General features: G+C 31.4%; 1 protein-coding gene across 1 annotated transcript in view; it reads left to right on the forward strand.

Annotated features, from left to right (window-relative positions):
- The window catches only part of LOC140051949 (phospholipid-transporting ATPase ABCA1-like), a 54,545-nt gene that overhangs the window by 11,694 nt on the left and 28,188 nt on the right, over positions 1-14,663 (forward strand). Inside the window, exons 7-15 of the mRNA XM_072097304.1 lie at positions 4,083-4,280; positions 4,832-4,943; positions 5,402-5,526; positions 5,989-6,186; positions 7,535-7,600; positions 8,045-8,288; positions 8,993-9,129; positions 9,890-10,006; positions 10,362-10,544. Coding sequence (XP_071953405.1) covers positions 4,083-4,280; positions 4,832-4,943; positions 5,402-5,526; positions 5,989-6,186; positions 7,535-7,600; positions 8,045-8,288; positions 8,993-9,129; positions 9,890-10,006; positions 10,362-10,544 — 1,380 coding nt within the window. The remainder of the gene's footprint in view (positions 1-4,082; positions 4,281-4,831; positions 4,944-5,401; positions 5,527-5,988; positions 6,187-7,534; positions 7,601-8,044; positions 8,289-8,992; positions 9,130-9,889; positions 10,007-10,361; positions 10,545-14,663) is intronic.

Consider the following 14,663-nt stretch of genomic DNA (forward strand, 5'->3'; position numbering starts at 1 on the left):
AAGGCCAGGTGCAGGCAAAAAATTTCTATTGATTATACCATGGAGGAAAAAATAATTTATTTTTTCCTCCGTGATTATACATTCCAATAATTTTTGATCTATAGTTTCCCCTATGTTTCATAATTTTTGAGATTTTATTTGTGTTACACTAGCTTGTTGAAAATAAGCACTTTCTTATCAGTGGGGGGATAGTTCAAATTACACAGTAAAATCTCTATTCTTTTGTACACAAATTTTGTAAATAGAGAGGCATTTTAAAAAGCTATGAAAAATAAACAGTGTGGTAAAAAATGTTATCAGATGACTAAATACAGATAATATAACTTGAATATTACATTTCTGATATTTTTATTCAACTTCAGATTTTTATTTTTATGCTATAGCAAACATTATCCACCGTATATCCACAATCTTTTTTCACCATCTAGAGACTCACCAGACATGTTATTACATTAGGTTAAACTACCTAACTACTGAAAAAAAGTCTTCCTGGTTTTTATGGAAGAATTTTTGCCAAATTTTGTATTTGATCATACTAAGGGAAATTCATGTTTTTTCGTCTTGATTTCTGTTACAAATATTTGATTTATGTACAATTAACCAAATATTATATTTAAAATTCATGCCTGTAGCTGAGCTTTAATGTATGACTTTTTGACACAACAGCTACAGCTACAACATTAAATAAAAAATTTCTGTTGACGATTTCGAATGCAGACATCTGCATACAATCTTAAAACCTAAAAGTCACTCCATAATATAACAACCCCTCAATGGAAACTAATTCTTCTGTGTAAGAATTAATTGGGTCGTCCTGAATCTATTGTAAATTTATTCAAACTAAAAATAAAACACAAACGTACAATCCTCAAAATTCCTTATTGTGACAACTCGTAAACTATGTTACGATAGTTTCCATAAATATGCCCACACTAAAGCTATGTCTACACTATCAAACTTTATGTAACAAAAAAAAAATGTGATGTGCCCATATATGGACATGATGATGTCATATCATTACCATATTTGGGCATATCACACTTTTTTTGTCAAACTATAGTCCAGACAGAGCTTAAAGTTGTTTTTTTAAAGAATATTATTATTAATGAAAATTAAATCAGCATAATGTTCAATCTGATTCTTGTATTAATTAACACATTAATATTTCAAGCTTGATATGCACTGTTATCCACATTGAACGCAAGAAGTTATTAGTCTGGTGTGTAGCTTTACACATAAATAATTTATAGAGCTAAAATATTCATTAAATTCAAGGCACATACAATTAGAAATATGATATCAACACAATTCAATTTAGGTTATCTCTATAAAAAGGTTGTGTATAATAATACATAGGTCTTTGATGTTGCCATTGTTATGTTTTTTATAAGATATACAGTAGAACCTACAATAGACACCTATTCAGTGTATACTTTTGCTTGAAATGAATAAAGGGAAATATATCTTTTTACAACCTCTATTCTGGAGACACTCCTGTTAAGTGGACACTTTGTTCGGCCTTGAAGGTGTTCACTTAATAGCAGTTAAAATAATGTGAAACAGGATGTAACGCAATATGTAAAACAGTTTAAAAATGTGTCTTAATACATGTGATACTGATAAGTTTCACTTTAATTGTTATGATTGCTATTAGAAATGTAAAAGTACACTTGAACTGGCATTACCTATCTGGTATCAGGCAAATTCTGTAATCGTGTCACATCTGTATCACATGTGGTGTCTGTATAATATGTTAAGGTTAACATTCGACTTATGGCCTATGGATACGGATTGCGAGAATTTATTTTTGGACAATTTATAGATACAGTACCGAGAATGATGATTTAAATGAAAAAATAAACATACAGTACTATAATATATCAAATTTAGAAATTCAGTTGGAAATTATTAATCTTGTTACAGTTTATCAATAACTTTGATTAATGTTTGATATTATTTATTCAGAGATAGCTTATCTTTCTGAATAAATACTTATTTAATACTGACGGCAGTCAAATCCTGTTGGTCTACGTGTATACTCTGATTTTAGGTACTTTGTGTATATAATGTTATAGGCTATACAAACATTCTTTTACTGCAGTGTCTACTGATAAGTTTGAATAATGATATCAAACATATCCCCAATAAATGAGACAAGCCATTATACAATTTACTGTATTTACAATTTTATTTATGATTATTGTGAAGAAGGTTAATAGACTGGTCCAATAGTCATATTTCCACTCATAATAAGATGCTGTAAGGCATTTCATAAGAACAAATAAAGTTTGAAATATAAACCTTTCACACTATTAGCAGAACTCTGCAGCTTACATGCACTGGGGGAATACTGTACCATGCATGTGTATGTAAACTATGGAATATTGTTAGGCAATGTGATGCGATAATTTTTAGTGTTATGTTTTATAATAGGGACTTCACAAAAAACAAAGGTTAGGGGACGAAGACAATTATCCTGTGTTCGCTAGAGTGTAAAATCATATACAGTCACCATAACCGTTTTATTAGTTACGCACCCTTGTTGTGAAAAGACACAGTATATCTCTTCAATCCCTCTACTGTCGCGTGGCGCGAGGCCCTTCTGAATCACTTGGGCTCTGGTGTTAGAGCATAGTCCTTCCTAACTAGGACCTCGCATTCAAACGCTGCTTTTAACACAGCCATTTTAACCCAATACAAATATTATTTCATTAAAAAATTAAAAGTAGAAGTTGAAATATTATTTAGAGTTTTGAAAATTTGAAGTATATTTAAGGTTATATACAGTACATTATTTCTAGTCGTTCTCTGTAAATGGGAAAATGGCAACTTTTCTCAAAAAGTTAAAATGACAGAATTTCATGCTAAGCTCCGCCAACTTTGTTAAAGCTCGTGCATAAATTATTCATGAGCACCGTCCTATCACTTCCCTTTGTGTTTCGTAAAGTCCCTATAGTATCACTCTTGTACTGTTTATACAACATTACCTGGCATGTGTATTTGCCATCTCCTATATGTCAATTGGCATTATCTAGTTTCCTTTGATTGCATTTGTGATAGGATAGTGGTTTTATATGGTGCTTTTATAATTTAAAAAACAAATTCATTGTACCATAAAGTAAAGTTGTAGTTCAATAAACCTACACAAACAATTCACAGTAGTTGAAGCTCTGTCTACACTTACCAAACTAGTTTGACAAGAAGTGTGATGTGCCCAAATATGGTAGTGGAACATTATGCCCAAATATGGTAGTGATATAACATTATCATGTCCATATATGGGAACATCACATTTTTTTGTCATATAAAGTTTGATAGTGAGACAGAGCTTTACAATACAAATACATATTGATAGAATTAAGACTATTAGAACAGCATACTAGAAGAAAGAGATCAAGAGATGGATACTATTATATTTGATGACATCTGAAACCAAATCTGGTGGGATTTACCTAGCTACATAGGTCGATTTACTACATTTTAGTGCATTGAGGTGAACAGCGGGGGTGGAATTTAGTGGGAGATGGGTCATAAAGGGCTAGACTAGATGTACTGTAACCTACACAAGGGGTTCAGTTCTACTAAAATAGTTTTAAAAGACTTTACAATAATATTGTGTGCAACAAACAAATATTTTAATTGATATTTTACCTCCGCCGAGGAGGTATGTGTAGTCGATCACGTGAGTTTGTGTGTTTGTTTGTTAGCAGGATTACTCAAAAAATAATTACAAGATATTTACCAAAATGAAAATACAGATAGATATGTGGTCAAGGATCACTCCATTCAAATGTGGAGGCAATCTGGACCACGGTCTCAATTTTGGACTGCTTTTTAGTAAAATTTTCAGACCTGCTAGTGTTAAAAGATAGCACAGAATTTTCAAAAGCCGGCATTTGTATTTAAGGATGTCTCATGTTATTATATGTGTTATATATTACTATAAACCTTTTCCCTACTCTCTGCTTTTCTCTTCGGCCTAAAAAATATCTAGACCCATCCACAAGGAGACTTGGCTTTATAAACTAAAGATGATGCCTTGTATGTTTTTTCCATTCTTTTTCCAATTTTTATTTGTGCAGATGATTGATATAATTGGGAGTGGAGAATACAAAACTATAGCATGCAATGCTACTGCTCTTCAGACTCTTTTGGATATTTCTGATCCTACTCTCCTGGCGGAAACAAAAAATGAACTCTGCGTTCTTACTACCGACGATTGGAATAAACTCGGAGAAGATATTGTTCAAAATCTTGATTGGAGTCAAATTATTGGTGGAGTAAGTATGCATAGTGGCAGCTTATAAATAGAGTATTAAAATATTGACAATAGCCAATGTAAATAATAGAGGATTAGTTAATAATGAATTGAGATTTAATGTAGTCGTTTATTGGCTTGGTTCCGGTTTCCCTCACAATTTACTCATACAATTAAATCAACTTTTTATTTATTCAATACCAGACTAGAGAAAGTAATGGGAATTTCCATTGTTTAAGTTTGACATGTTACAATTCTAATATTGCAAACATTGAATATGTATTCTTATATTGTATAATACATTAGAATCCCCAGTAACCTTGCCTTGGACACACTGTTATTTAAGAGTTAACCCCATCCCCATAAAAGAGGTATTTAAGAGTTAACCCCATCCCCATAAAAGAGGACACTTTTCTGGCTCCTGAAGTTCAATCCCTAAATATGGGTACTAGCTACTATATCCATTTTATATATTTTTTAATACAAGTACCATTAACACCTTGAAATATAAAGTTTAGAGTTTCACTCTACATAATGGTCAAAATAATGATAACATTCATTGGTTTGTTGCAGGCTGGGAATTTAAGTCCATCTAACTTTGATCCGTCATCATATTCAAGTCTTGATCCTGAACAGTTAGAAAAAATAACCAAACAATTACAGGATGCTGGAGTAACTGACATTGGTAAATATGTGCAGTAGAACTCGTATTGGCACATTCAATACCCAAAATAGCATGTCCCCTGAATAGGAGTTGGCTGTATTGCTTAAATATATATTCCTTCTAATTTGTGTGAATATTAAGATAGATATTTACAAAAAAATCATTGCTATTAATGTGTATAATTCATTTTATTAAAACTTCACTGTATTTTATTTGGTTTTTGTAATATTTTAAATTATCAATTTATCAAATTATTATTTTTTTAAATATGTTTTATAGAATTATTTTGAGTAGTCCTTGCAAATTCACACAACCTCTATCTCTGTTTTCTAGTTGCCTCTCTAGTTTTAGTAACTATGGATGTTACAGTTCAAACCATTATTTTCAATAATGGTTTGAAATGTTAGAGTGTGATTTTTTTAGATTTGAAAATAATTACAATGACATGTGTTTTAATATTTAAATCTCTTTGTTTTCAGGTGATTTTCCTTTAAGCAGTGTGATCAATGATCCTACAAAGTTGAAAACATTTTTAGACCAAAACATTTCACTGTCTGAAGGAGCAACCAACACTTTGCTAGATTCAACAACCTCTTTGCAAGAGGTAAGAGTCACTGAGAATTGTTTATTCCATCAAAATGATTTTATTAATTTTATTTATTTAAATAACAATAATAACAACAATTCAAAGCATTAAACGAGTCCTTATATATTCATATTGTGTGAAATATTTCAATTTATATTTTTGTGGATAGAAATTTTTACTGCAAAAAAGTTTTTTGTCTATATCTCAATTCTGTTGCCTATTTTATTATTCTGAAATTATTGGTTGTTTTTACATTGTTACTTAAAACATAATAAGTGCATTAGACTTAATAAATGTATTGTTACTTTGTTTATTAATTTTCCACACACAAAATATAATAAATGTAAGTCAAAATATAAATTGTACAAAAGTAAAATATAGATGGAAACCAAAATAAGTTTGACAACAAACGTTAGGGTATGATCATCTGTTACAATGATAGTTACAAAATAATAATATACTTGTTTTTTTTTTCTCTAGTTGCAACTTCTGTCTGAGGGCAGTCTAATGAGGCCTATCGTGTGCAATACAACCGCGCTGCGTAATTATGTGGACGTTACTGATCCCGCATCATTGCAGACGCTCAGTGACTCATTGTGTAATTTGACGGACGCTCAGTTAGATGAACTTTCTCGAGCAGTTAGCGAACAGGTTAATGCAACCACTCTGCTAAAACTTGTAAGTTTAGATTTTTTTCAATGTCTAATTATTTTAAAGAAAAAGCTGAATGCTGTTGCTGAGCCCATCATACTACAGTATATTTTTAAAATAGACCTATACGATTTTGTGTTTAATGTACTGGCAATCCTGATTAAGATAAATTCTCACTCAAATTATAATCTTTATTTTCATGGTACATCCATGGACATATCCTGGTCCAATTACAGTAGTAAGCTTTTATTTCAAGGCTGGTAGACAAAGTAGACGGTAATTAACAGACTGTGACGTGACGGTGTGTACACATTCCACAACCGTCACGGCCTGATAAATTACCATCTTTTACGATACGATATGATAGTATTTATTGTCATTTGTTGACAAGGTACAAATGAAATTTGATTTATACTATCCCAAAATGAAAGACAGGGTATATTGCCATCATGTGCAATAAATAAACTACCATAGTCTTTATAATTGGGTTCATTTCATCTGACCAAATACTCTACACCCTGATGCAAAGCTACTCCACAATTATTTAATTTATATAAAAATTTATTTCTTTCATTTTATATACAAATTATTGACAAAACAGCAAGATAAAAAAACACAAAGATCATTGAGATTCACAAGATAGACATATCCTGTTTGTCTGCATTTCCTAATGTAATCTGTTGGTTAAATAGTGGCTTAGATAACAATTTAACCAGGAACATAAGATAAACCACAACGCTATTAAACTTGAATTGTAGTTACTTGTGGTTAAATTTTAATGTGGTACAGTATACTTAAATCTACAGTGCATTTTTTATATTAATGTTTGTTAATAATAACTTTAAGTAGAGTAATTTGATATGTTACTGTTATTTAGAGTGGGTACCAATGTACAATAGACCTACTGAAGCAGTGCTCAATATGTTGTTCATCTCAATGATATTTTGGCACATATACTTTATATAGTATTAAACTATTCAAACTATATAGACCTATCCTCTGTACACTCCAACATCAACAAGGAATCCACAACATTTTTAGGATTCGGCCAAGTAGCCTTTTGGCAATTAATATCTAATTACAAAACGCATTATGCAACACTTAACTTTTTTATGGCATACAGAATATGTGTAAAATACAGCGTGTCTACGACATTGAAAGCATAAATTTCAAATTTTCACTTTGAATACAAAATTTCATTTTCCAATCTATTGGTTTTTTTCTGTAAACATTTTTTCCCTAGAGATAAAGGGTTGGGCCTAAATGTGTTATTCAAATTCAAAACCATATCTATTTACACATTTCATAGGAAATCATATAATCCACACATATACAGTACATTTCTAATTCTATATCCTTTTACATTTTTTTATAGTTTAATGTTACGGATACCGAATCTGCTCGTCGGCTTATTGATGAACTTACAGACGTCGCAAGAGAGGTTTGTCAGTTTCAGATTCAGTAAATTGGGCCATTTTAATATGATGTATTTTAATGATTAGAACTCCTCCTTTGTGAAACCTCTATTCAGGGCCATTATTCCTGTTAAAACAAGTAATAGTGTAATATATGTTCATACACTATGGAAAACCGGGGATATTGTGCAATTTTAATATATGATGTATTTAAATTATTAGTGCATTTACTACAGTAAAACTCCTTTGGGACACCTATTCAGTGCCATATTTCTTTTCAAACTAACAAGTAATATTGTAATATATGTTTAAACACTACGGAAAACCGGGGACATCCTGATTTTTTTCTGGTAAATGGAGGACGCCCTAACATATACCATCCGCCCTTCTAATCAACATCGTAGCTTCTTCCTTGCTTGCTTAATACATTTTTCTTCCCTACTTTTCCCCCTTTTTTTATTGTTTATTAGATTCAAGATCTTAAAAGTATAGAGAGCTACATCCAAGACATACAAGACCAGCTGAGCAACAAAGATGTACAGACACTTGTGTGCGGTGGAAGTGGTGACAATGACCTATTGAAGGGTAAAGTGGACGCGCAACATGAAGGGGGACTGGATGGTGGAGAGAGCAGAGTATCAGGCAATGCGCAATCTCCGGAAGATAGCTGCAGTTTAAGCTCGTTCAACTTCAGCAATGCCCTTGATAATTATGGTAATTATCTTACTCGCCCTCGAAGGAGGAAATGCGAGAATTTAGCCTCCAGGTCTTGCTGTGTATTTAATAATTAGATTCTACTTTTTAAAATCTAGTTTATGTGGTGTATGTTATGTATCTCAAACACTATTGATTTGATCTATAAAAGATATTTAGATATTCCAACCTGTACAATGTACAGCTCTATTTAAATTTGGAGTTTAATATCATTTTCAACGTTTCTATAGTAGAATAGTGGTATTTTTTTTAGAGTTAGGCTCCGACAAAGTCAACAAGTATACTGTATACACTTTTAAAATAATATTTATTTAAATAAGTTTATATGATCAACACTAATAAATATGTAGCGACACAAAAAGAAATGCATGCTTAACATATGTATAAACATTTGTACAGTACTGTATATACATTATATATTAAAAATATGGTAAAGTAAGAGTAAGGTAAAGCTCTGTCTACATTATTATATGTTTATATTATATTATTTCTACATTTGTGTGACAAACAAATGTGATATGCCCATTATAACGATAAGATAACTTTATTTTGTTCACAAAACAAGTGGAAAATTAACACAATGATGTCATATCACTACCATATTTGAGCACATCACACCTTTTTTGTCAAACTAGTTTGATAGTGTGGACAGAGCTTAATACTAAATCGTTGATGAGTTTATTATTGCTGTATTTTCTTCATAGATGGGTGTCCATTGGATCTGCTTGAGGATTCAACTGATCCTTGTGTTGTGATACTGATGAGGATGTTGAAACCACTCTTGGTTGGAGAGGTTTTGTATACACCTGATAATAATGCCACAAAATCGATTATCAAGAAGGTATATTTGAGCTCGAAACATTTTCAGTATCCGATTTTTCTTTTAGATAAAAAATATTAATAATTCTTTACAAAACATAATAATATAATAATTTCCATGGAAAGCAAAAGTAATATGAGGACGTGCGTGAGAGAAATTTGTACGGCCCGCTAGGGCATCTGTTCCATTTTCCTTTCAAAGGGTGTCCAAATTGGGAATAATTGCATATGTAGAGTCTATAAGGTAGGTATCTCACTCATAGACTACCAACACCACTGTTGGTTTGTGTAATTTACATGGTAGATTCCACCCCTAACAACTACAACTATTGTCAATTAGCTGGTATTTCTTCTGGAAAAACTTTGTGTTTTTTCTGCACAGTTTTGGTATCTCACACTAATGTACTCACAGTGTTGTAGCCAAGAGAAATAAAATGGTACGATGGTTGCAACAATAAAAGACAAAGCAAGAGTGTTCTCAAAGACCTTGTAAAAAAGTGGTCAGATTGAAACCTTACCAACCGTACTGGTTGCTATGGCCCTGACTTACAGATAATAACAATAGATCATGGTTACTCTTTTTGTAGAAGATCTAACAACATCATGGTGGCAACAACCCAAGAAACCGTACTTTTCATATTCCCTTTAGCAGAGATAATGTCTTAAAATACGGTTTTATTAGTAGATTAAGTCAAAATGTATAATCGTCCTCCTCACCATGCTTAATTAACGCATATTTTCTACTATTTCGTTACTATTTTCTTGCTATCGTTTTCATTTAGGCTCAGGAACCATTTGATACACTGTGGATGGTGAATGATCTTGCAGAGAAATGGCTAGCTTATTCACCGACCTTACACAACCTTATTAGCCCTGATGGTCAGTTAGGTCAGCTTGAGGTTAGTATAACAGCCAATCAATAGATTGATATTTTTAACTTTCTCAAAATCAAACACCAATGATGTCCAGTTTTGAAGTTTTAATTTTCAGCAAGATTAAGAAAAACTGGTTTACAATGCATGCATTCTGTTTTATTTTTTAATGACTAGTTTCTATAAAACTGCATATATGGACATAATAATGTCATATTACTACCATATTTGGGCATAGTATCACTACCATATTTGGGCATGTCACACATATTTTGTCATACTAGTTTGATAGTGTAGACAGACCTTTAGATGTTTAACAGGTTTTAGGAAAACTTCTTTTTAGTAAGAGTTTAATGATTTGGTGTTTTTTTTATGAATTTAGAAACAATTGCAAAATCCTGTCGTGAGAACTGCTCTAGAAGAGGCATACAAAAATGTAGCCAATCAGACGGATGGAGACATAGCATCAACAATAAGTGAAATTGAATCATTTAACACTACTGAGTGGGAACAAATACTAGATGAATTGGATTATGCTGCAAATACTACAATCAAGATTCTAAAAGTAAGGCATTGTACTATTATTGTAGCTGTTTGAGTATTGAATTATTTAAAAGTAATCAGAATTTAATTTCTTCAAGGCCTAATACATTACACCCCTTTTGTTAACCCCCTATAGAGCATTTTCATTTCTTCGAAAGATTCTCAAGTACTGTTATATGTTTTCAATATAAATTGTTTTATGACGGATGCATGAAAACATTTTTTGATCAGAATAACTGTCAGTGGCATGTATTAAAAACGAAAGGTTGTAATATACAGGTATTCAACCAATGAAAAGATTGTAATAATCAAAACACTAATAGACTAATAGACTAGTCCAGATTTGAAAAAAAATGAAATGCTGTAGGCATTTTGTGCTAAAAGCGAATAAACATGTGTTTTAGGGTAATTTTGGGGTGCTGAATTCAAATTTGCTGTTTACCCGACTCAATTTTTAGATCTTCACCCTTAAAATGTGAAAAACAAAATGGCCACCATTTCAGACTTATTTTGGCTTATAACTTGACTTTTTAAGTGACGTAGCAAGTTAAAAATGGTGTCTATACCTATGTTTGTGATAGTGAAGATTCCAATTATATTGTTATTAAAGTTGAAAATATTCTATTTCAGCCGCCATGTTGAAATCCAAGATGGCCGCCATTTTAAACGTATTTTGGCTTATAACTTGACTTTTAATTAACATAGCAAGTTAAAAATAGTTTCTACCTATAGTCCAGTAAAAGTATGGTTAAACCTAGAACAAATTGCAACATAATTTGTTTTTGTTTTGTCTGGTTGATATGGTCCAAATTAACATCATATCCAATGTTTACCAAAATCAGACATCGTGAAGTGGGTTCATTAGCATAAATTAAAAATGGCCGAACGGTTGGTTTTACTTATAGACCACCTACTGTAAGTGAATTACTATTAATTATTATTAATCAGATGTCTTGTTAATTTTGGACTGAACAAAAGATGCATGTTTCGAATTCATTCATATAATTCATATCTTTGTTTCTTTGCAAGTACAGATCGTTTCTCATTCGAAATGCCATTGAAGATGTTGCCATTTGCTCCCCAGTGTTTTCTTTAACTACAGATTTTCCACTATATTGCTTCTTCTGTCTTAAAATATTTTTTTAATGATGGCAAAGTAATAGTAGGCCCCTAATAGATTTAATGCTCCATCTGCATTCAAAGTTTCGATTCCATTTCCTGAAATTTTTTGCCAAGGAAGTTAAATACTGCTTGTTGTAGAAATTTAAATACTGTAATTAAGTACCAATTATCAATTTATTCACCATTTCAAATTATTTCAATTTCATAAAGATTTATAACAAATGCTGGTGTGGATGACATAAGAACAAAGCTTGTTTACCGGGCACCGGTAGTGATGGCAAGTTAGAAAATTACCCAAACCCTTTGAATACCGTTGATATGCAGTATCTTTAACTGATGGTTCTTCATCCTTGTTGGCACAATATAATGTCCTTTATGTTTGATGAATCTTGGAAACAGCATTATAATATAAGCCAAAATGTTGTTGACTTGGTCACCAAACAGGTAAAACTCTGGCAATGAAATAGCAACTTTGATTGCAGATGAAGATGCTCACTTGTTATACCAAAAACTGCAATATGACATCATTTATTTCATGTGTCATTTCAATTTTGGATGTTTCCATACACGTTTGATCCAATAGACTGGGGTAATAATGTTTCACAACATTAGGCGCTATATAAATCCACGATATTATTGTATGAAAACTATTAATTTGATATCTAATTATTATACTATAAATTAAACTTATATTTATGTGTGTAGGCCTACATATTACCACTAATTGCAAAGCATAGCTTAATGTTTATTGCATAATAATTGTTTAATGGGCTAAGGCGGCTATGTGCAGGTGTTCACAGGTCCCCAGGGCACAGAGAACTACATGCACAACAGGCCTAGGATATGCGCAAAAGCAAGGCAAGTCAGAAATTTATGCGAGGCATCGTTTTACCATCATCAAAAAATGCGAGGCATCATTTTATCATTTCCCAAAATTTAGGATCGATTATTATTCTTTGAAAACAGAACAGCATCAGCAGTAACATATTACAGCATTTTTATTGACAAATTAACAAATATATTGAGATTAAATGTGTTTTTCACCAATAAATGCATGAGAAATTGACGCATTCCACTTTGTTTTAGTCCTCTATTATCATTTTGGCCGTGAAGCTAGTTAATTCTATTTCCTTATTCTGAATTGAAGGCATTATATATAATACTGTAGATGAAAAAAACCTCAAAACGAAACCTCTACTTCCTCTGGTATCCAGTATCATTTACTACTATGGCTTATGCTATCATCTTACTGTACACTATTGATAATTTTATAAATTACAGTACCTTTTTTTTGTAAACATTTTGTACTGTACTTTTATAAGTGTTACCCCAAATGTCACAACAATCATTAATATATGGTAATATCAATGCATAAATAAATAAATTATACACTACTTTTTAGCAGTTTTCTCAATTTATATATTATTATTATACTGATGTATTTATCAATTGTTGTTTGTATACATTTAACATGTTTGTTTTTTTAACAATTTTACAATCTATTTCTATTCCGAGAAATGTTTTGATATAAATACGTTGTTGTTGTATTGAATTGATTCTGTGAAATCTATTTGACCAACTCTTTCATTATCATTATGAACAAACAATTTGAACATTGTAGTCAACTTATACCAGCCACGATATGACTTTAATGAAAAAAACAATCGTTACATAAAAATAAACAACATAGCATGATGAGTGTATACACGAATCTATTTCGATACGCTAGGCCTATTTTAAAAATATAAATAATTGATTATTAGGCCTATAATATAGCATAATAGCACGTTAAGAAATGCCTCGCACCTTTTTGAAATTGTAAACTATGCCTCGCACCTTTTTGAAATTGTAAACTATATGCCTCGCTTGCCTCACACTTATACTTGGTGTGCCTCGCTGCCTCACACAATCGAATTGGAACAATACAATGAAAACCCCAGGTCTAATGGTTAGAAGATCTGCATATCAAGCAGAAGGTTCCGGGTTTGAATCTCGGAGAGGGCTTTTTCTCATTCTCACAGGCTTCGTCATTTTTATTTTTTCTAATTAATTAAATTTCATTATATCGGGCGGATTAGAATTTATTCTGTGATGTTTATATACTGTATATATATATATTTTTTTTTCTCTTTTGTGGCGCAAACGCTACTTTTATTCACATTCCTATTATCTCATGTCATTAAATCATATTATTTAACACATTTTTGTTAATTCCAAATGTCATCAGTAACATTTTTACATTTATGAATTCCGTATTACCTCCTTTTTTCATTAATTTTCTTATATTTTTCTAAACACTTGACAATGATCATCATTATCATCTATCTCGTTTTAAAATATTTTACACATAAAGAACAATCCCTTTGTGAGTTTTTCATTTGTTTGTTTGCCTCGCACTTTGTTACTACCCTGTGTGTGTGTGTGTGTGTCTAAAATAGGCGCCATCTTTGATTTCAACATGGCGGCTGTTTACAACTTTAATAACAATATATTTGGAATCCTCAGTATCACAAACATAGGTACTGTATAGACATCATTTCTAAAAATGTTACTTTTATGTCAAGTTATAAGCCAAAATACGTTTTAAATGGCGACCATCTTGAATTCCAACATGGCGACTGAAATAGAATATTTACAACTTTAATAACAATATATTTGGAATCCTCAGTATCACAAACATAGGTACTGTATAGACATCATTTCTAACCTACTATGTTACTTATATGTCAAGTTATAAGCCAAAATATGTTTTAAATGGCGACCATCTTGAACTCCAACATGGAGGCTGAAATAGAATATTTACAACTTTAATAACAATATATTTGGAATCCTCAGTATCACAAACATAGGTATAGAAACTATTTTTAACTTGCTATGTTAATTAAAAGTCAAGTTATAAGCCAAAATACGTTTAAAATGGCGGCCATCTTGGATTTCAACATGGCGGCTGAAATAGAATATTTGCAACTTTAATAACAATATATAGTTGGAATCTTTACTATCACAAACATAAACATAG

The sequence above is a fragment of the Antedon mediterranea genome, chromosome 6 (genome assembly GCF_964355755.1).
Source record: "Antedon mediterranea chromosome 6, ecAntMedi1.1, whole genome shotgun sequence".
Classification (NCBI taxonomy): Eukaryota; Metazoa; Echinodermata; class Crinoidea; order Comatulida; family Antedonidae; genus Antedon; species Antedon mediterranea.